Raw genomic sequence first — 23,479 nt, forward strand, 5'->3', positions numbered from 1 at the left:
AAACAGTTGTTGTTAACATCTAGAAATTAATGGTTTGTTTTTCCTGGAAAGAGAGCCAGTGTGGTGTAGTGGTTAAGGTGCTGGATTACAACCTGGGAGACCAGGGTTCGAATCCCCACACAGCCATGAAGCTCACTGGGTGACCTTGGGCCAGTCATGCCTCTCAGCCTCAGAGGAAGGCAATGGTAAACCACCTCTGAATAACGCTTACCATGAAAAACCCTATTCATAGGGTCACCATAAGTCGGGATCAACTTGAAGGCATAGCATGTCCTTGCCAGTACTCCCCAGGCCTTTCTTTCTTGCCCTCAGGAGTCTTCCTAGGTCACCCCCCCCCCACTGCTCCTGCTTCATACCCTCCTTGAGAGTTTTTGCCTGACTGGAATATGTACTTGATCTCTGATCATGCCTCTTGCTTTCCTCAGTGGAGGACATTTTCAGCTTTCTAATTGCACACTTTTTTCCAACTCCACATTTTGTATCCAACTGCATACTGAAAAAGAAAACACCTTGGGGGGAGGTGTAGAAACTAACTTATTGTTCAAAAGTAAAAATTCACATTCATTGTTCTGCCCACTTTTGCCACTGGCCCCACCCACCATTTGCATGTGGTCTCCAGAAGGTTGCCCAGAAGAAAATGTGGCCCTCAGGCTGGAAAAGGTTCCCAACTCCTAACATAACCCATGGTGCTGACAGTTCGGAAGCTACAACTAGTGCAAAATGCGGCGGCCAGATTGCTGACAAGGACCAAGCGGTCCGAGCATATAACACCTGTTCTGGCCAGCTTGCACTGGTTGCCAATATGTTTCCGGGCTAGATTCAAAGTGTTGGTATTAACCTATAAAGCCTTATACGGTGCGGGACCACGATACCTTGTGGAACGCCTCTTCCGATATGAACCGGCCCGTGCACTACGTTCTGCTACGAAGGCCCTCCTCCGGGTTCCAACTCACAGGGAGGCCCGGAGGGTGATGACAAGATCTAGGGCCTTCTCAGTGGTGGCCCCCGAACTATGGAACAGTCTCCCTGAGGAAGTACGCCTGGCGCCGACTCTGCTTTCCTTCCGGCGCCAGGTCAAAACCTTCCTATTCTCTGAAGCATTTAAGTTACATTGATCTAATTTTAATAATGTTTATTGTATTGTTGATTGTATTTTAATATTATTTTGTTATTCATTGTATTTTTATACTATTTTATGTTCACCGCCCAGAGAGCTATCGCTAGTCGGGCAGTATATAAATTTAATAAATAATAATAATAATAAATAAAAAGATTAATTTCTGCTGACGTCTTTGGCCATCTAGCTTCCCTCTTTGTCCCTTGCAACTAATGTGAGGATGAAATATGGGACCAGAAAAAAATAGATCTATATCCAATTTCTAAAGGAACCACTGCCCTGACCCAGAAGTATGACTGCATGCTAGGCTTGTTTGTCTGTATTCAATAGTCTGTTTACTAGATGATCACTTCTAAGCCTTAAATGGTTTCAGTCCAGGATACCCTGGGAACCATACCAACCTGTTCATACCCTAAGATCAGACCAGAGAGGCCCATCTCTATGTCACGTCTGTGGTAGAGTCTTGGCTGATGAGGATTTTAAAAAGGGCCTTCTCTGTGGCCACTCCTAAACTGAATAACTCTTTGCCCTGGGAAGCATAGTGTCCTCCATCCTGTTTAGGCAGGCATTTGTTTTATCAGATCAGTTTGATCCAATGCTTTTGTTTCAAACTGTTGCACTTGTCTCTACAAGTGCAATTGTATTGTATTGTATTGTATGTTTAAAATTGTATTGCATTTTATGGCTGGTTTTAATGGTTGTTACCCACCCTGACTGGGTAGATAGATACCCGAAAAAGGTGGGGGGATAAAATGTATATAAATAAATACATTACATACAATGCCAAACATGTACTATGCAGAACACAAAAGTGATATCGTCTGCTTGGTTTAAAGAGCCTATAGTTCAGATTGGGTGAACTAGTCGGGGATAATAGGTGAGTAACAGGGAAATGGGATAGAAGAATAGTTGAGGAGCAGGCAAAGTGAAGATATATTGGTTTGGGAAAGAGGTGAGTGTTGACTGGTAACCTGGAGCAGTCTTGCACACAAGAGAGGGGGAAGGTGGCATTGCTCAGAGTTAAAGCACATGCTTTTTTCTTGTGTAGAAGGGTCCCGGTTCCAATCCCCCACGTCTCCACTTCAATGGATCTTGGCTAATGGGGTTGAGATCCTAGTGGAGTTGCTTCCAGTCAAAGTACACAATACTTTGGGCTAGATCAGGGGTGGGGAATCTTTTTCAGCCTGAGGGCCGCGTTCCTTTCCGGGCAAACTTTCAGGGGCCACTTGCAAGTGGTGGACAGAGTCAGAGGTAAAAGTGGGTGGAACAATGAATGCAAATGTTACTGTTCTACAGTAGGTTAGTTTCTACACGCAGGCACCCCTCACTAGTCTCCCTCCAAGGAAGCAAGGACACATTCCAGCCAAGCAAAAACATTCAAGGAGAGTGCATAGCAGGGAAGGTGTATGGCCTGGGGAGAGTCTTGAGGGCCAGATAGCTAGATGGTGCAATGGTCTGAGTTAGTATAGGGCAGCTTTCTATGTTCATGTGATGTCTATAGAAATGGGATAAGAACAGGGGGAATGATAGATGAGAGGAGGATTTGCAATTCCATGGGAGCAGTAAGGTGTGTATCTGAACACAAGAAGGCTGATCATGTGGTTCTCTCAGTTTTAAATACTATTGTGAATTTGGGGGGTTGAGATGGATAATTCCTATGAGTCCCCTTCCAGCCTCTGATTTGGAATTCTGTGCCTTGGGGTGAGAAACTCGCTCTGCTGGTCAGATGAGTTGCTTTTGTTAATCTAATAGAGTGGCCTGGTGGGTTAATGGGTCTATCAGGTGCCAATCAACTGGTGAATGGGCCAGGGAGATCCTTTTGTCATTGAAACTCTTCAGGAGAGAGTTCCCTCCCCCTCCTGGGGCCAAGGAGAGGCGTGTGTTTCAGTTGTGTCAGAGAAAGGCTGGGAACTGGAGGCAGGCAGGGAGTCTGGCTCTCTGCACCATGGCTTTAGGATGCCTGCTGTAATGCCGATTGAAAAGCTGGACATTGGATTGCTGATGCCTTGAACCCCTCCATCCTAAGCTCCGGTTGGAATGTGTGTAAATAAATAAACCATATTTCATAAAGACACCACAGTCTCCGCTGACCTTCTTCCCAAGGAAACCAAACCCAGGGCGAGCGCAGGGACCCCTGGAAATCTCACCGATCAGAGATTGGGGTGGCGCGCAACAATACCATAGATTTTGGCTCCTGACGTGAATCAGCTACTCAGCCCTGTAGAGTGGAGATATGAACAGTGTCCCTGGCCTGGCTCAAAGAACAGACTTATTTTTAAATCTGCAGCAAGCCAATCTGCCCCATTCAGCTTTGAGACTGGAGCTGCTTGTTTCCTTTACCTGTTTTTGCCTCCTCTCTTTTTCAGAATGTAGGCTCTTCCAAAGGGGAAGAGCTGAGGAGGATAGGCATTGCACATATGGAGCACACTGACAGAAAGGCACTCATGAACTCAGAGAGGTGTTGTTGTTTTTAAATCAACATCTTTGATGGATGTCCTTACCTTCATTTCAGTGTTCAGTTAAGCTTTCTAGTTAAATCAAGTATGCCTTGTGAAGTTATCCTGTCTTAAATCTCTATCAACAGGCTGTGTGCTCAGGTTAACTCTCCATATATCACAAAGCCTGGTGTGGACTCATGCATTCTAGCAGAAAGAGACATAATGAGAGCCAGAAGAGAGAATGCAAAGGTAGGGAATCTGTTTTAAAAAACAGATAAGGGTGCCTACAGAGGATCGCTATTTTGTGAGACGTTTTCACGCACACAGAAGGACTTTAAGATTGTACATTTTAAAACTGGGTTAGGTCTCTGTTTCCCTAATACAACAAATACCCTTTAAAAGAAAAACCCAACCCTTACCTTTTTGCAGTTTAGAAAGTGATGGGAAAATCCATTGGAAAGTGTGGGATGAACAAATGATTAAAGGGGAACCATATAAACACCCCACAAGCAAATTGGGGTGAATGCTCAATAAAGGCTGCATACACATGATACATATAAAGCACATGTGAAGTACATTATTTCTCACAAATAATCCTGGGAACTGTGGTTTTAGATTGCTGGAAATTGTAGGGGTAAACTACATATCCCAGGATTCTTTGGGGGAAATAATGTGCTTCAAATGTGCTTTAATGTTTGGCGTGTCCGTAGCCTAAGACAGGATACAACCTAACCTCCACATAAGCTCTGTTCAAGCAAATGAGGATGAATGCAGGATGAATGCCCATTATTATATAACACTATGTAAACAAATTAGAACGAATGCTCAATAAAGACCGAACATAGTCAAACCATTGTGCAAGCAAATCAGGCTGAATGTTCAGCAAGGAGGTTGTCTGGAAGAGCCCTAGATGAGACTAGTCATGAATCAAGGCTACCAAGGGTTGATTCTCAGGTCAATAGCTGGCATGGTGTTTTTTAAAAAAAGGACTATAGCTAAGTGCACATTAATGGACCTGATAGAATAATACCCACCAGAAGGATGTATTTTATTGGTTCCCTTTTTTAACTTTAAAATCTGTATGGTGCTATACTTTGGAATGATTTCAGACCCTGCTCTCTTGGCATGTTTCTGTTTGTTCAAGAAATAGATCTTGGAAAGCTGGATAGTGTGATCAATTCCCTCTAAATATCCAAAATCATGAAATGAGAGTAGGAATAATGAGATTTTAAACCATGACATATTAAGACTTGCATTTGCTATGTGATTTCATAGATCTTACCTTCTGGTTTCCAGGTTGGAAAAAAAAAGTGCAGTAAAAACATTAAAATACAGTAAAAACAAAGGTCAACTATTGCAAAAAGACATCTTCATAGTTGCCTGCATAAGCCTGGTGGAACAGAAAGATTTTCAGCAGGTGTTTAAAAGTTAAAACAGAAGGTGCCTGCTAAATCTCTATCGGGAAAGCATTCCAGGGAGCTAGGCCAATGACACTGAAGACTCAATTTTGTGTCAATGTTAAATGAGCCTTGCCAACTCAGGGAACGACCAAAGATTATCTTGCAGATAATCTCAGTGATCGCGCTGGGATATAAGGGTTCAGGTAGTCTCAAAGATACCCTGGACCTAAGTTGTTCAGGGCTTTGTAAATTAATACAAGGACCTTGAACCTGGCTCGGTAGCAGATGGGCAGCCAGTGCAGATATTTTAAGAGTCGAATCACATGTTGTCAGCTGTGTGCCCCCATTAGCAGTCGTGCTGCCGCATTTTGCACCAGTTGAAGGTTCTGAACCAGGGCGTAGTTTCATTAGGAAATAGGGTTCCTAGTCTGTTCGTTGCTGCCACTTACACTTTCTACTTAGCAATTAATGTTAGTAACACTAGGGTACTTCCCTAAAATGATATAACATAGGGGACAAACTACACTTTACATTAAATGCATGGTCACATTTGTGCATACCTTTAAAAAAAAATAGCAGTAGGTGAAGGGAGTTATTTAAAACAGATGCATGCAAATGTGAATATGAATTTAACATAATGTGTGGTTTAGCCCATGCTAACTCATGTTTTCTGACACTCCCTTCTGTTACTGCTTCCAATTGTCTATTTAGTAAAATTATGCAGTCCTTTCATTCAGTTGCAGAAGATTCTAACACTGTGCATCTCTTGCACAATATTGATAGAACAATGCAGTCAAGCCTCCTACCTCAGACAGCATACCAATTGCTGCTTGGAATACTGCTTAAAATGCGATGGACTCCTATTGGTTAGTCATCATCAGTTTAGTTTTGTGCAGCTTTCCCATGGTAAACCATCCTCAGCCTTCTCACTACATCAGAAAAGTTTGCATAATAAAATGTAGAAACATTTCAAGATAATTTTCTAACGATGATGAAACATAACAAAATTATAATTTTGCTGTCTATTGATTGTATGTTTTTGCTGCTGTTTTATTGGGTTTGTTTTATAGGTTAGGGTATGGCTTGTATTGTAATGCATTTTTCTTTTTTTTCCTGATTTTATGTCATGCTTCATGCTTGTAAAATTTTGTAAGTCACTTGGAGACTGTGCCAAGAGGCTCGTAATAATAAATACACACTAAGATTAAGTAATCCACTAATAATTCATACCAAGACCTAACAACAGAAATGCAAAAAACAAAGGGTGGTATTCAATGCTAATCCTACTCAGAGCAGACCCACTGAAGTTATTAGGCATGGCAAACTTAGGTTCATTGATTTTAACAGATCTACTCTGAGTAGGACATAATCCAAATAATGAGAAAGCAGTACATCTTATATTGAAAACTAAATGTCCCCCCCCCAGCACCATCCCCTAGCTCAGCAAGGGCCCTGCCCTCTCAGGCCAGATGGAAGTGAACCAGACAGAGATGCAGGGAGCATTTTGCAAGACTCACACCTGAGACATTCCAGATGATGAATGATGCACTCCCCTTACTATGCCTAGGAATGTAAGGAGGCAGTGATTTTATCTGTATTGTATTGTAATTTACTGAATTTTAGTTTGTACGTCGCCTAGAGTGGCTTCGGCCAGATAGGCGACACAAAAATTAAATTTATTATTATTATTATTATTTATCACAATCAGCGCTGTTTCTGGTCCACTTCACTTCAGCTACCACTAAAATTTATGTTGTTCATCTCACTATCTGCTACAACTAATGTAATTAATGTAACTAATGTAACCTTTATTTATGTAACAGTCACGAACAAAAAAACAATGATAGCGAATACCACTCATATTCGCTTGCATGATTTCCGCTACTGACCTCAAGCAAATATGCGAATTGTGGCAATTTCCACTTCCTTTTCCATTTCCTATGGAATTCCTCAACATCCCTAGCTATCAGGACTGTGCATGCCGACCCTGGGCCAGTCCAGGGCCAGCCCAACCTGACCTCACTGAACGTGTTGGGGAAGCAAACTCCAGCAGCCAGCAGAGTTGCCCTCTCTGCTCAGCAGGTGTTGAGCGGAGACTGCAGTTCTGCTGGGGTCCGCTTCCTCAGTGTGTGCCCTGTGGGGAGTTCAGTCCTGCTAAGTTTGGCTGTATGTGCATGTACCCCTATTGGGAACCAATGCATTGAGCCAAAACATGGTTAAAAGCCCTCTTGCCAGCAGTCCCACATTGCTCTTTGGAGAGGCTACTGTTTGTGTCTCCCTCTTTCTCCCTGCTACCCACTGCCCCATCTCTCGACAACCCTGGATCACTCCAGGTGAGCCAACCCGCCCCAGGGTGTTCCTGAGCTGTCTTAACTCAATCTGGCCAAAACCTGGGTCCTGCTGAATTGGCCCAATTCAGTTCAGGATCCAGTGCACAGCCATACTAGTTATGCCTTGCCATTTTAAGAAGTGATTGATAGATTTATCTGCTGTTTTAAAATATTAAAGAAACTGAGCACTCTCCACCGTTATACTGAAGAGGGCACCTTTTGAAAAGAAAAACCCCTATGTCCTGTATATATGGCTCCTCTGCTACTATCCTCCCCCTCATATGGGTCCTCCATTTCATGAACCCTTTTAACCCTTTTCCCAGCAGTTTAAAATATTGTCTGGATCCAGTGTTCCCCAACCTGATGCCCTTCAGATGTTTTGGAGACCCGTCTCCCATCAGCTCCAACCACTAGGGTCAGTGGTCAGGGATTATCAAGGATTATTCTGCATTGGTGATATCAAGCCTTGATTACTGTAATGCACTCTATATGGGGCTGCCTTTGAAAATGGTTTGGAATTGCAGTTGGTTCAAAATGTCGCAGCCAGAATGTTAACTGGATCAGGATAGAAATAGTTAAAATAAAATAAATAATAAAGTATGAGAGTTGTGGTCCAAAACTTCTAGAAGGCACCAGGTTGGGGGAGGCTGATCTTAGCTGTTCACTCTGTGACATAGCCCAAGTCGTAAAATGCATTTTAGCATCTCCCACACTATTTATATTACTGTCAGTGATAATGGAGAAAAGACAGTGGCTGAAAAGTATTTGTAATACAAATGAGCATCTTGACCAATGTAGCATTACAACCCTAGTTGATGGCAGAACTAAGCCACATCTGAAAAGCACCGTCTCCTTGGTGCTGAAGCACACATACCGTCTTGAAAAGCTGCCAACGATTGATGTTTCCCTCCCCGCCTCCCAGTCATAGCTTCCCTGCAGGAAGGCTGCTCCATTGTGTGATGAAGAGATATTGCTTACTTTCCCAGGTCAGGCTCCTACTGTTTTGCCACTAATGCAAGGCCCGGGATTTCTCTGTTGTCTGGAAAGTAAAGTGCTGGGGCTTTTACTCTTACTGAACAACCCTTGCAGGCATGAATCCAAAGGGGCAAAGACTAGGTATTAAGCCTCAATGACATCTTGTCCTTTTTCTCAAACCCTGTATTCTTGTCTCTCTGACCCTTTGCTTAGTCATCCATAAGTGGTCTGAAACAAGGAAGTGTTTAACAGAAGGAGATAGTGAAGTTTTTGTTGAATAGCTATGATATGATTCATATAATACTTGCTCCATGGACACTTTGGTCCCCTTTCTGCAATCTGTCAAATTCTGACTACAAGCCTGCTCTTCTCTGTAAGATGAGCTAAGCTATATCAAATTGGGAACTTTGAGAATGCATTCAGTTGGCGGCTTGCAGTCCTTTGTTTCTTTACCCAGCATTCCTTTGCTGTATTGAGTAGTCCAAGGAAATGGATGGGAATTGTGCTGCTCAATCTGTACAGTAAATAAACTGGCATTTATTGTATTCTTATATTTTTCACGATTATTGCAAAAGAAGAAACTGATTGCAGGTATGTGATGCAGGCGTGAAATGCAGGTGTGAAACAAGGTAAATAGAAATGGTGGAAGAAGAAATAAGATTATTTTGACCCTTTTGTCTTTGAAAATGATCCTGTTTTTATGTGCATATGTATTTCTTTTCACTTACTTCAGCCTTTTATGGGGTACTTGGTATTCAGTGCCAAAATAGCCTTACTGTGAAGAAAGAACAAGGTAGACCAGGGCATTCATAGTTTTGCCAGCTCTCCCATGTTTTGCTAGGGTTTTAGGGCTGTTTCTTATTTATACTTATTTATACTTATTTATACTGATATACATCAGTACTTGGAATGAGCTAATTCAGATTAACTAATTCACTGAATTAATTCAAAAATCTCTGAATTACACCTGAAAGTAGCTCCTCTAATTTCCTTGGGTACTGAATGTGAATTAAGTTCCTTTTGCAGAGGAACTTTGGGTGATTTTTAATTCAATTCCATTTTAGTATTTATTCAATAATTTTATATAGAGAGGTTTCATTACACTTAACTTTGTGTTTGATGGTGGCCATTGCATTTACTATTTTTACCTATCTGAACAGTGATGTGTTTAAGCTTAAAGATCGTAATTGTTGGGGAAAATAAATAAAAAAATTGTTCACCTGACATTCTGTGGGTGTTTGGATGTTTTCTTAATTGTGAGCAGCATGTAAAATTTGTAAAGCTGGGGGGGGGGACTAAGGACAATGTGAATGAGTTGTGAATTCAGGTGGGAGAGAAGCAGTTCCTTTTTGGTGGGGGTGAACTTGAAGTAACTTTCCAAGCACTGATGTAGATACCTGTGAACAAAATGCACAATAAAGTGCTGAGAAGAAAATGCACATCAAAAGGACATGTGGACGTAAAATTCAGATTGTGCCCTACATGGAACTGGAGCTCGTATTCCTGCCCATAAGACAATAGTATGCCCAGGAGGAGGCCTTCCTATAACCTTTTTCTCTGACATACTCCTTTTAAAAAAAACATACAGGGATGTTTTTATAACTTGGGAAAGCAATCAACCATGTGATTCCCCCCCCACAAGTTGATATAGTACAGATCCAGGAAAGCTACGCCACCTGATTTTCTTTGCATGTCCAGATTAGCCCCAAGGCTATTTCTTTTATGAGAGGGAGTTACTGGACTTCAACTTCCATCAGCCCCCTGCCAGCATGACTAATGGTCAGGGATGATGTGAATTATAGTCCAGCATCGTCTAGAGGGCCGCTAGTTTCCCATCCCTGTTTTAACATGGACATGGGCGTATGGAGGTATCTTCTTGCTAGTTGTCAAAGAGGTGAAAAACTGAGTAGATCATGAGGATTTAAGATGCCTTCTCCCACCTCAGAGGTTATGGCCATGATCCTGCACACATGAATAACAGAATAATTATGTTGCTTCAAGAGGAATTTCTGCATGCAGAAAACTCCCCATCACAAAGGGCAAAAGGAAGCCCTCATTATGCAGAACTTTTTATACGTATGGAAGTCCCTGCTCTTGCCAGTCTTGGGGGTTTCTGTCTTCTGCACATACTCCATCAAGTCTCATTGAGGAATGTTCATGGATGCTGTGTACATTGGTGTTTTGCATGTTTACAGTATTAGCAATCCTGACTATATTATGCTTGCTGATAAAGCAAATTAACTGATTTTAAAAGAAGAAAATATCTTCTTTTCTCCCCAATATGGGCATGAGCATATCCTGGCAGTTTTGAAAACTGATGTGAGTCTAAAATAAATGGCCCTACAAGCATTTGTGGCAGTTCGTCTTCTATGAAAGATGTGCAAAGTTTAAACATGGAGCATAGTAGCACAGTACTGCTTCTCTCTGAGGAGGGTTGGTTGATGAATGGGGAGTTTTTTCTGTGCTAGAGTTTGGGCTGTTCGCTTAAACCGAGCCAATGGCCATCTTTAAGGAGAGAAATGAAACAGCCACATCTGTGAAAGCAGACTCATGTAAAAAATAAAAGGCAACTCTAGCATGACTCCCAGGCATATTTGGAATAAGTTGCTGTGTTTCTCTCCCCCCCCCCCTCATGTGAGATAGCCAGACAATAAGCCACTTGATGTCTGCTGGCATTAAATCAGCTGAGGTGTCCTGAGGAGATTAGTGATGAATGAGTCTGTAGAGTCAATAGGGGTCATTGATGTGTCCTACGGAGATCAAGGGGGGCAGGGTATCATATTAGAGACTTTTTGATAATTGTGCAGTTCCAGTCTACTCAGCGATTACTAAGATATTTGGGCCTTGTCACTCTTGCATAACTTATTGTGGCGATGTTTTATTTCCTCTGTGATCTTCAGAAACCTACCTGGCCAAGGTTACTTTAGAGTCAGGAAAATGGTGATCATAATAAACAATTTAACTGTAAACCCCCTCTGTGAAGTCCTGGAGAACAGACAAAAAATGAATAGCTGGCCTTGGAATAGGGGCAGAGAGGAGGTGACACAAGGATGAGTCGCAACAGAGTGGGCCTAAGAAAAATGCTGTTGGAGACCTTACAGGACAGCAAGGGAAAGGACTCAGGCACTAGATTGCATATCACAGTCTCTCTCACACACTCATGAATGCACATACATATACACCACCGCCCCTCTTTTCACCAGTTTACTGGCTTCAGTGGCCTCTTCCTTAGTATGGAGGCAGCCATCTTTCTTTTGGAAAGAGTCAATCTGGCATTGAAGGTGTTTTGCAGTATGACTTGCTCTTCCTTAGATGATTTCCTTAAATGAGAACTTTAATAAACCTCATATTTTTATGAATAACTAAATCAGGAAGGGCTTAAATCCCTGCAATTTTCTTGGATCTTTGAGAGCATTTAACCCAGCAAAAGTCAAAACAGAGGGTTGTTTTCTATGAAGGTCTACTCAGAAATTTATGAATTTAAATTGTCATGTCTATTCACTTCTATGGGTCAACTCTGAATAGGGCTAGCATTGAATTCCAATCAGAAAACATATTTTATGGTTGTGCAAAAAATAGTCAAGGGATTTTGTTTTTGTTGTTTTTGCAATTCAATTTAAGCAGAAATGGTAAAGGTGCCATATCTTTGCCATTTCTTGGTGGATTTTTTTAATGGGCATCTTATAGTGCTCATCATACAGTTTCTTAATGATTGGACAAGTCATCTTAATTTTACAATGATTAGGAGGTTTAGGCTTTGGTATGATAGAATACTCTTTGATTCTTCTGCTGTAACTAATGCAGCAAGTTATTATGATTATGATTACTACTACTACTTATAAACCATGTAACATCTTCTAAGCAATGTACAGAGATTAAAAGATAATACATCTCCTTCTGACAGACTTGCAACCTGAATGGCAACATATATAAAACAAAAAGGAGGGAAGATGAAAGTGAGCAAATTCAGGTGCCAATTCTTGCAGTTCCATAATCTCAGCAGTATTGTTGGATTGGGACAGGTGGGCCTCTTTGCTTTTAAAAGTCCATTTGGCTTTGGGATTCATTTTTTGTTTTGCCAAAAAGCTGTTTTTGCACTATAAAAAAGGTCACAGGTGTCCATTCAGTGCAGCCCTACCCTGTACCATTCTGCTGCCTTAGTATGTAAGCATAACCATGTTTAGCTTGGTTATGATTCTATAGTCTTTGTTTTTTTGTAAACAAATATGTAGCAGAGATGCTGCTACTTCAATTAGGCATGCAGTCTGGGGTTTGTCAGTTGCTTTGCCAGTGGGAGAAATCTATTTTTGGCTCTTATAAAACCAGTAGGAAAATCACTGCTGATACATATCCAGCAATGAGATATGACTTATTTAGTGTTTTTCTTCTGGCCATAATCACATTTTAATGTGGTGTCTGCATTACAACCAGCATTTCTCCCCCCACCTCCCCAAGTAGTCATCTTTGCTCAACTCTGAGTGGAAAGATTTTAGGGATCTGCTTTAGGTTTTCCTTTAACCAGTTCACCTGTTTTTGCTTAAAAAGCAACACATCTGCTTTATATTACTGTTGGCTATTTTAAGATCCACTGCATGGTTAGTCAGAAGCCCTGAAAATAATAAAAATAATGAGAATACTCCATTAACAGCCTTTTGGCCCAATTGTTCATCCATTTCTAGGTGTCAGTAGCAGATTGCTAGGCATTGGTGTCCTTAAGTGCAGGGCTTTTTTTTTTTACATCAATTGCCAGTGTGTGGGCCCTGATCTGAATTGAGATTCTATCACTGGGTGCAGGACTTTTTAATTCTTTATTCCCTGCTGTGGTCTCAATCTGGCTTGCCCCCACCCCCACCCCAGTGCCAGCAATTTGCATAGAGAAACAGAGTTCTCATTGAACTAAATTGATTTCCCCCCAATGTAATTGCAGATGCAGGCCCCGAGATCTGGCTCTGGACTGAGGTGGGTAAAGAGTTAAAGCCCCCTAACCCCTGCACTTGGGTCCCTATGCAGATTTGCTCCCATCCTGGCAATTGGTGTAAAAACTCCAACAATCCTGCACTTGAGCCCAGCTATATAGCCAACGTATCAGCTCGTTTGGTCCTCGGATTGAACAGACTCTAAAGTGACCTTTGAAACATGCTTGCAGCTCCATGTATTTCCTTACAGACCTTCAAGTAGACATGTTGAATTGTATCTTAGAATGGGATCCTCTGTGTTAGGAGGACAGGAGTTCTGAACCAAAAGTTTCCCCACTACTTACTGTGCACCGTTACACAAGCAATTCAGTTTCTTGGATTTGACTGCTTATCCTTTTAGCGTTCTAAATCATGCTTTGAGATCATTCTTGCATAGGGACCCAAGTGCAGGGGTTAGGGGGCTTTAACCCTTTGCATACCTTGGGAAGGTGTCAAACTGTCAGGTTTAGACACTGAAAACTTTGTGAAGCCACAGAATCAATGACCATAGCCAGGAGCAGTGCAGATTCCCCTACAGTAACTTGCTTCATGGGTCTGAAATATGAGTGGGAGGGAACTTAGGGCTGTAAGCGGGTGATTCGTTCTCCATGGCCTCTGGTTTTTGGCTTCTCTGCTACAACTGATGCCAATTGGAAGGGTGAGTGTTATGTTTTTCCATACACAAAGAGGACCCATTATCCATTCAATATGAATTGTGTGTATATATATTTAGATGAAGGGAAATGACAAAATAAGAATAATAGCGGAGTCTCTCGGACAGCCGGTTCCTATGCTTCAGTGCACAGCTGCAGCAAAGCATAGGATCCAGTGCTAGGTTCCCAGCTCAGATACAGGGATATGCCTTGTCCTCTCGTTGCACCCTCTGCATTAGGAAGTGCTTAGCAGACATTGGCTGAAGGGCATAACTTTGTTCTTCTATTTTTGAATTGCTAGAATAGCTAGAAAGAACACAGCTGAAGTTAAAAAAGGTTATTTTTTAACATAATTGTCCATGTTTTAATTACCAGCTGCTGACTATATTGAGCAGTGTTAACGTGTGTTAAATATCTCAGACTTAGTACTGTTTCCTGTCTGGAAAGTATTGACATTTGTTTATTCATCATTCCAAAACCATGAAGGCAACAGAAAGTGTGGAATTCTTCAGTGTTTTTTTTTCTTCTGTAGCTATTTCATCAACCATCATTCGGTTTCTTTTTTGCTTATTCTTCTGTAAGGTACTATAAATTAGAGCTTTGAAAGTTCCTGTCATGTGTATCTGCATTAATGTTTTCCTCATGTTGGGCAAGTTCACAAGTCCAATCAGCAATGTAGTTGTAGTTGCTTGAAAGCACAACTGTATGAAAGGTCTTCCATGTGGCAAGCCATTCATTGGGAAGTTCATCTGGTGTGAATATTTTTTTCAATGATAATTTATGTTTAAGCCAACATGTTTAATATTGTGAGTGCTGCAAGTTAATTGCTAATGTATCCATTAGCAATCAGACCAGACTGGAGAAATATTGTTTGCACACTTTCTGTTGTGCTCATTCCTATAGATCTAAGAATAGATTTTATAACAAAATATTGACTGAATATTCATATTTGTCAAAATAAGTTGTGCGAGCAGTTATGGACCAACATTGTTGTAGTTAAAGGTTGCTTTCCCAACAAAATATTGCCTGATCTTTCAGATTTATCAAAGTAACTTGTGCAAGCAAATTAATGGACTAATATTGATGTTGTTAAAGATTGAAGCTATCCAATGAAGAAATCCGACAAGCAATCTTGAAAATGGATGAAGAAGAAGATCTGGCTAAAGATATGCTGGAGCAGGTAATAGGTTTTGTAAGGGCTACTAAAGATGACTTTAATGGTAAAAAGAGGGCATACCTTTCCACTCACGGCATGCTACTCATTAGCTAGAGCGAGGGTACATAACCTGTGGCCTTCCAGATGTGTTAGGCTGCAACCCCTATAATTGTCCATGCTGCCTGGTGCTGATAAAAGTTGGATTCCCAACAGCATCTGGAGGACCACAGGTTGTCCCCCCTCTGAGCTAAAACTTCAAAGCAATAGTTGCTATTTGGAAGGTCTGAATTTGGCTTTGAGATGTAAACAGCAGCATTTTCCAACTTGACATTCATATCATGTTAATAATGCAATTTTCTTTTGAGCTCCTTCATGCTGTTGGCTTACTAAACTAATAATACTTTCAGGTAAACCAGTATTATTATCATATTGTGGGAGAGGAGGGGGCTGGTCCCAAGACTAAAAAAAGGGGGGGGACAGAAGGGAGAAAGTGTATTCTTTTTTTTAAAAAAAATGGGGTGAGTAGAAATCCAATGTATCTTCTTTTAAGAAATGGTGTCCTGAGTTGGTGTAGGGTAGTGTATAAGAGTGTGGTAGCCTCAGCCACAAACTCACTAACTGGTCTTAGACAAGCCACTGTCCTCCCCTCCTTGTTGTGGAGGATTTTCCAGCCGGTGTGCCTGGCATGCAGAGTCAGATCTATGCTTTGATGCAGAACTCATCTGTGCCATTCTTTTTGCTACTGCAGCCTTTGTATCTTAAAACACAGAAGCTGCAGCCCTCTACACACTTACCTGGGAGTAAGTCACATTGAAGCCAGTGGGTCTTACTTCTGAGTAGGTATGTATAGGATTGCACTGTGTGTTGTCTTAATTCTAAAATGAGATTTGTGTCTACTTTTGGAAAGTTCTTTGAGTTTCTGTTGACACTGGATATTATAAGTGTGATAGAAGAGTGTGATATGAATCTGTTTAAATGAATAAATATTCCAAAAACTCATGGTTTGCATTTTTCTGTAACATCGAGAATATCCACAAAAACCATTGTATTTATCAATGCCTCGTTTTTCAGCATTCTTAGGCAGGTATGGCTCCCTCCGCTACAATTAGCACATCCATGGGATGCTGGCATTTAATCCGCTCCTTAGGATAAAAGAGGGAATGATAAAAAGCAGATCCATTGTCTGGTGTTTCTTGCGGGCAGTGTGTTTTAGTGACTGGGGAGTGTGTGTATGTGTGCACATGCACGTGCATGTGCATGCACTTGGCCAGGCCAAAGCGTTACTCCCACTAGATAAGTAAAAAAATCTGTCAGTGTATGAGCTTTTAAGTTCAGCACATGAGTAGGAGCCTGTAATAAGCATCTATCCAGTTGCAGTAATATTGTTCATTGTCTCCCTGGGACACAACCACTTTTTTAAAAGGGGGAGATTAATAGTCAAAGCTTTGTGTGTACTGAAGGATGAGTGGGATCAACACTTTTCATGCCAGATTGTCCTTTATTTACGCCAGTACACTCTGGAGTGCCTCTAGCCATCAGGAAGTTCTTTACTGAAAGTCAACAATGTGCATGGCCAATGGTTGTTAGGTATGGGAAATCCTATATGAAAATTAAAAATATCTAATGAAGTCACAAGAGGGGAGAATTAAGTCAGAGAATCAACCAAATGGTTCAGAAAGGTTGCTGTTATAGCTACAGCTGCATTGCTTGAAATTACAGTTACATGGGGAATTTCGAGCAGCATTTTGTTACAGTAGCAACTCTGTTCAGTCTCCTGCTATTTGCCCCCTTGCCCTAGTTAGTTCCCTTATACTGTCTTCTTTTCCCCAACTTGTGGTTCTAGCTACTGAAGTTTGTTCCAGAGAAGAGTGATATTGATCTGCTGGAGGAACATAAACATGAAATTGACCGCATGGCTCGGGCTGACCGTTTCCTTTATGAAATGAGCAGGTGTATATAATATATATGTGTATGTCTGTCTGTCAATGTGTGTGTGCGAGAAAGAGGGAGAATTAGACCATGGAATGTCATTCAGAGTCTCTTGTTTTCTCTTTTATGCTGTTGTACTTGTCTCTTAAAATTGATCATATGCCGCTGATAGAAATCCTTTCATCAAGATATTGCTGGTCCAGCTCTGCGTGAACTATTTTATTTTGCAACTAGAGTCTGAGGGCAAAACTTGAGTTGGTTGTGCCTGCTGAGTGTTCTTGATGGAAATACTGGAAGCCTGTTGGGCTGAATAAATATATTTCTATGCCTCTGGAGAGTTCTTTTTTACTGTATTCTGTGTTTTTGCTTGCTTGTTTTTCTACTTTTCATCAGTTCCTCAAGTGAAATGATGGCTGTTAATGACCACCCTTTGCACTTTGCTGTAATGTATTTTTTGCCCAAAGCCAAGTAGCTGATGGAGTTTATTCTGCAGGCTAGATTCCATTCACTGAAGCTTTAAAACCTCCACTTGTTCGGGGATGGGAACCTATGGACCTTCATATGTTGATAGACTACAGCTCCCATCATCCCTGACCATTGGCCATGAAGATGGGGGCTGGTGGGTGTTGGAGTCCAACAACATATGTTGGACCACAGGTCAGCCATTCCTGCTCTAGTTATATTAGGTTTTGCATGAATATGGACTGGGCTCATGGTGGTACTGTTCTTCTGATGCTCTCTTGAAATGTAATCCACATATTTTGCTACTTTAGGATTGACCACTACCAGCAGCGACTTCAAGCATTATTCTTTAAGAAGAAGTTCCCAGAGAGGCTTGCAGAAGCGAAGCCAAAGGTTGAAGGTAAAGCTAAAGTCTTCACAGAGAGCATAATATCACAGGACTTCCAAAAATATACTTTGCAGTGAAACACTCAGTACAGGGCAACCATCGTGTGCTACACTCAAGGACATTTCTGTCAGTAGTTTATGTTGTCCAGATCCTCTCTGTCTCTTTCATTAGCTAGATCAGCATCCTGTCTGAGACAGACCGTGAAGAGCTGGGCAGCTCCGCCTCACTTGACAGTAAATACCAAGGGATTTCCACTTACCACAACTTCTGGCTGGTTCAAGCCTATGCTGATTTCATAAACTCATGTCCATCACTTAAAATGGAAACCAGAAGTAATTCTATATGCTCTTCTTTGTAATGAAAAAGTTGACATTCCTAAATGTATTGGGTGTTCCAGGGAGGGATGGAGGAGAAATTTGATTCAGTTTGCATTTAAAGCTGAATTGATCAAATTCATAGTTTCCGAAAATATATGAGAACCGAAAAGCAACCATCCTTCAAAATTCGCACTTACCCAAACTTTACAATGCAGTTCTCCAGCCAACCAAAGTTTACAAAAATGCATATATTAGGGGGAAGTGTGCATAAAAGTGAATATATTAGTGAAAAAAACATACAAAAATGCATTATATTGAGAAATTGATTGCAAACATGTGTAAATCAGTCAAAACTGCAGACAGTGTGCTTATTAGGAGAAGTTCACACTAAAATGAAGTATTTTCATGAAGATTTTTTTTTAAAAAAAAGTCATTTGGCTGCAGAAATATGGAGAACTGAATTTCAGGTGAGAATAATGAGAAACCAAAACAGAGATCTTTCCATCCCCAGTTCCAGGTAACATTTGGGACAGGGAGTATTTGCTTTGAGACCTGGGATTTGAAAGGAGGATGCTGCACATTGCAAGAAAGATACCCCCATTACACTTGTTGAAATGACATCACCCTGTTAACCTAAGGGAACTTCTTCTCTCTCTGTCTTTCAGCCCTTCTCATAGCCTCCAAAGAGCTCACCCGTAGTAAGCACCTAAAGCAGCTCCTGGAAGTTGTTTTAGCCTTCGGCAATTACATGAACAAGGGCCAAAGAGGAAATGCCTATGGCTTTAAAGTCTCCAGCCTGAATAAAATAGCAGACACCAAATCTAGCATAGATAAGTAGGTTTCTTTGTTTGCGTTCTTGTTTGCTCATTAATAAATATTTTTATAATGCCCTTCAATAAAAATTTCCAGGGAGGGTTGGTGGTCTGTGTGAAATATTCTTTGTTAGCAAGAGAAATGGTTGCTCTCTTTATACTGCTTTTATTACAGAAACGTAAATGTTTCTGAAACATAAATCAAACCTTAACTGGTGAATCTGATTTCATGTCAAGTTCTTTATATGACATGATAGTTATCTCTACCATTTTGTTTTCTGCCTCATTCATATCTCTTTGCCTTAGGAACATTACGCTGTTACACTACCTAATTATGATCTTCGAAAAGAACTACTTAGATATCCTAGACATCCAGTCTGAATTACACCATCTTCCAGAAGCAGCAAAAGTCAAGTAAGGTTTTTCAGGAAGTCGGGGAGATTAGAGATTCAATGAAAGATGGGTATTAGATAATTGTGTTGATATTTCTTCATAATATGTAGATTCACATCCTGAAGAGAGGGGGCATATGATCTAAAAATAGGCTATCAACATACCATGAAAAATGGAATATGATCTGTATGACATAATCAGCTGGGTATTGTAGACTCATATGATGCTGCCTTATAGTGAGTCAGATAATTCATTCATCTTATTAGCCCAGTATTGTCAACTCTTGAATGAAAGGCCATCATTTATCCCTCAACATTAACTTTGAACAGTTTTCCTTCAAATGATCTTTATATATAGTAACTTTCTTTCAGCTGATTAGAAGCTGTTTTACTCAGGATGCAATATACAATGCTTACCTGGGAATAAGTCCAATTGAACTCATTGGAGCTTACTTCAGAGTAGATGTGCATTTAAGCAAGCAGATGTTTTGAATGAAAACCGTTCATTTAACATTACAGTTGAAATTTGGGTATCTGATATGAAATATGGCATTCTAGGAGCGTGATTTCAATTTAGTTGTTGTTCATTTTAAAAAAGTAAAAATGGGGTAGGTTGCAAGCAGCACAGTCACATGTATGCATATCCTTCCCCTTCTCTCTTTCTGTTTCACACACACACATGCAGAGTCAAAAACAAGACTTTGAATTGGGCCTAGAAATCAACTGGGAGTTAGTTTTATTATCATTGTTTGATATTTTTTAATGCTTTAATGTAAATTGTATGTTTTTATGTTGTACATCGTCCAAAGTGGCTGAATAACCAGCCAGATGGGCAACTCATAAATTTAATAAATAAATAAATAAATTAGTACATTTAATAGAGCACCAGCATGATGTGCTCATATCGTCCAGTCCCAGTCCAAGGATCCTTAAATATGTTGACCACTTAAGAGGTCTAGAAAGAGATGAGACATTGCCTTTGAACATATTATAAGGGTAAACTGTACTAAACTAGGGGGGAATGTGGGAGAATGGTGGAATAATGTCTGTGTGGAGGAAGAAGCTTATCTGATTGAGATGGATAATTTTGGTGCTGAGTTCTTTTATTATTTTATTTATTTATTTAGACAGTTTATATACCTCTTATATTTAAGTGAAGCTCTAAGTGGTGTACAATATGTTAACACATTTTAACAGCAAATACAAAAACCACAACACAATCTATAAAATACAGTTATTAACTGAACAGAATATCCTCTTTAGTATCAACATTTAGTATTGCATATATAAATGAACTACCAAAAAAAATACAAGAAAAACTCATAACACAGCATACTGAAAATATCCCCTAGGCTTCAAAAAAAAGTTCATAAAAATCAACTTTTTTTAAACATGATAGATTAGACAAAAGAAAATCATCTTATTTCTTAATCACTGTATTATAAAAAGCAAAACAAAACAGCCAGCCCCTTTATAATAGTAAACAGAATTTCATCACACTCATCCATACCATGAGAACCACTCAAATCTAAATATATAGATTCACATCCTGAACAGAGGGGGCATATGAGAAGACATGATTCACTAGAAAAGATGATAATGTTGGGAAAAACAGAAGGGAGTAGAAAAAGAGGAAGACCAAACAAGAGATGGATTGATTCCATAAAGGAAGCCACAGACCTGAACTTACAAGATCTGAACAGGGTAGTTTACAACATATGCTCTTGGAGGTCACTGATTCATAGGGTCGCCATAAGTCGTAATCGACTTGAAGGCACATAACAACAACAAAAGCAGCAATGCACACACACACTCTAAATAAAACATTCATACCAAGCACCCCCCCTTGTTTCTCACTCAAGGGGGAAGAAGCTATACCCACCAGGCTCTCACCCTTTTCTGTCTTGCCTTTCTGCACCAAGGCAAATAATAGCAATAAACCTTAAAATACACAAAATACGAAAGGAGCAGGTAAGACCATCAGCCAAGCAAAACTAAAACCATGAGATAACAGCTGGCAAATAATCAGTCCAAAAGGCTTCTGTTAAAAAGAAAGGAAGAAGCTCTTTGCCTTACTTAAAGTTAATCATGTTAAAAAGCTGTTTGTTGTTCACAGGCCAGGTAGCCTGCTTTCCCCCATTGCAGATATCCTGAGGCTAAAATGATTATTCTCTTCTGAATCATGTGGGATCTTTAATGTGACTGCAAGCAGCCCATGGTCTGAACCCTCCAATTAAAAGCCCATGTACAGTTCATCCTTCCACCTCTAAAGCATCTGGTTTGGGGCTAGGGCTAGAGGCAAGATACCAGACTTGATGGACCAGCAATCTTTTCTGCTTCAGCAGTTCCTGTATTTCCATGTAACACTGCCCTTTTTGTTTGCAACTACTGTCTCTCTCTCTCTCGGTTTCCTTCCAGCCTGGTGGAGCTAGAGAAGGAAGTGAACAACATAAAGACTGGATTGAAAGCTGTTGAAGCTGTAAGTATATCATCGTTTCCAAATACTCCACTTTAAAAATGTCCCACTTGGGATCTAGGGCACTGTGGTTTTGGTGAGAGAAGAACAAGCTTTTCTTCTTTTGTCGAGTACAGCCTTGTTTCCCTAAGACTAAATATCTTTTTTAAAAAAAGTCTCCTGTGGGCGCTGACGATATTAGCAGATGTACCCCTGAACAAGAAGGTTATTTGATCTGCTTCTGAAAATAGGGAGAATGGGAGTTTGACAAATGGCATGCACTGAAAATGTTGAACACTTTCTCTTGCTCCTTTCAGAGACGTTTGGTCTCTGAGCAGGTGTTTGGTGTGGCCTCTGTGTATATTTCTATACGGGCGGGGTGTAGCCTACATGTTAAGACATTTATCACCTGCCAAAACATCTGCCAAGAATGGAGAAAGCCAAAGAAGCAAGCAGGCATGGACTAGATGACCACACACCTGTATGGTGCTGCAGTACAGCTAATGATGGGGGAGAAATCTGATTCAGTTTGCACTTAAAGACAAACCTACCGTATTTACGCCTTCTGAAACAATACATGAACTCAATTAGAGCCATCCTTCTAACTTCACACATCTCTGACCTTGGCAATGCAGTTCTCCACCCAAGTAATGTGCACAAAATGCATATGCTAAGGTAAAGTATCAGTGGAAAAATATGTATTAGTGAAAATAATATACAAAAATCGCATAGAAAAAATATGTGTATTAGGAGAAATTCACATGAAAATGCTGATGAATTTTCATAAGGATTTTTTTTTAAATGCACTGATGTGGAAATGTGGAGAACTGAACTTAATATTGGAAACATGAGAAACCTGAAATTGGCAGATTCACCCACCCCTAATTATGCAGGCACAACTGTTCCATCCTCAAAGATCTCTAAAGCAGGGGTGGCCAGGAGGTTAATCAGGATCTCCTCATAGATCTCTGAATGATTTACAGTAGATCAGCAACAATTTTGACTCCCAAGTGTTAAACAATATGATTTTGTCCCTCCTAAATTAGGCTGCTGAGATTAAGAAAACTTGGGGGGGGGAAGCAGGACTCAATTTTTGTGTGAGCTCAGTACTGGTACTGAAAACAAATTCCTGGGCTGAGCAAGTGTTCAGACACATGGTTCCTTAATTCTGTGTTCACCCAAATGCCGCAGCCATTATTTTGTTCCTGGCTCTGGTTGGTGGATCTTGGTGATGGTGGGTCGTGTAAAACAACAACAACAATGTAAACCCCACAAGCCCAAAGTCTGCCTACCTCTGCTCTAAAGAGCCTCTTTGCACATTATATTATTCATGTGTGACATATAAGCCATTCCCAAGACTAAAGCACAAATGGGAAGGATTTCTACAGGTTGCGACTTCCAAATAAAAGACACAGGAAGAGTCCACTACCCTTTGGCATGCCCATCTTGTCTTTTGTTTATTTATTTATTGTATTTATATACTACTCCATAACAGAAGCTCTCTGGGCGGTTTACAATAACTAAAAACATTAAAAACAACTATACAAATTTAAAAACACATCTTTTAAAAACAATTTAAAACACATGCTAAAATGCCTGGGAGAAGAGGAAAGTTTTCCAGGTCTAGGAACCTGTAGTAACATTTTGTGGACTTTTTTGATCTGTGAATGAGATGTCCTTTTTTGAGAATCCCTGTGGGT

The 23,479-nt window shown here is 40.5% G+C and overlaps 1 protein-coding gene across 7 annotated transcripts in view; it reads left to right on the plus strand.

Annotated features, from left to right (window-relative positions):
• The window catches only part of DAAM2 (dishevelled associated activator of morphogenesis 2), a 288,833-nt gene that overhangs the window by 233,170 nt on the left and 32,184 nt on the right, over positions 1-23,479 (plus strand). For all 7 annotated transcript variants that reach the window (XM_061624914.1, XM_061624913.1, XM_061624920.1 and 4 more), the window contains 6 exons: positions 14,964-15,048; positions 16,868-16,974; positions 17,727-17,815; positions 18,786-18,954; positions 19,239-19,346; positions 21,743-21,803. In XM_061624914.1, the coding sequence (XP_061480898.1) occupies positions 14,964-15,048; positions 16,868-16,974; positions 17,727-17,815; positions 18,786-18,954; positions 19,239-19,346; positions 21,743-21,803 (619 nt within the window). The remainder of the gene's footprint in view (positions 1-14,963; positions 15,049-16,867; positions 16,975-17,726; positions 17,816-18,785; positions 18,955-19,238; positions 19,347-21,742; positions 21,804-23,479) is intronic.

Source organism: Rhineura floridana, chromosome 4 (assembly GCF_030035675.1).
Source record: "Rhineura floridana isolate rRhiFlo1 chromosome 4, rRhiFlo1.hap2, whole genome shotgun sequence".
Taxonomy (NCBI): Eukaryota; Metazoa; Chordata; class Lepidosauria; order Squamata; family Rhineuridae; genus Rhineura; species Rhineura floridana.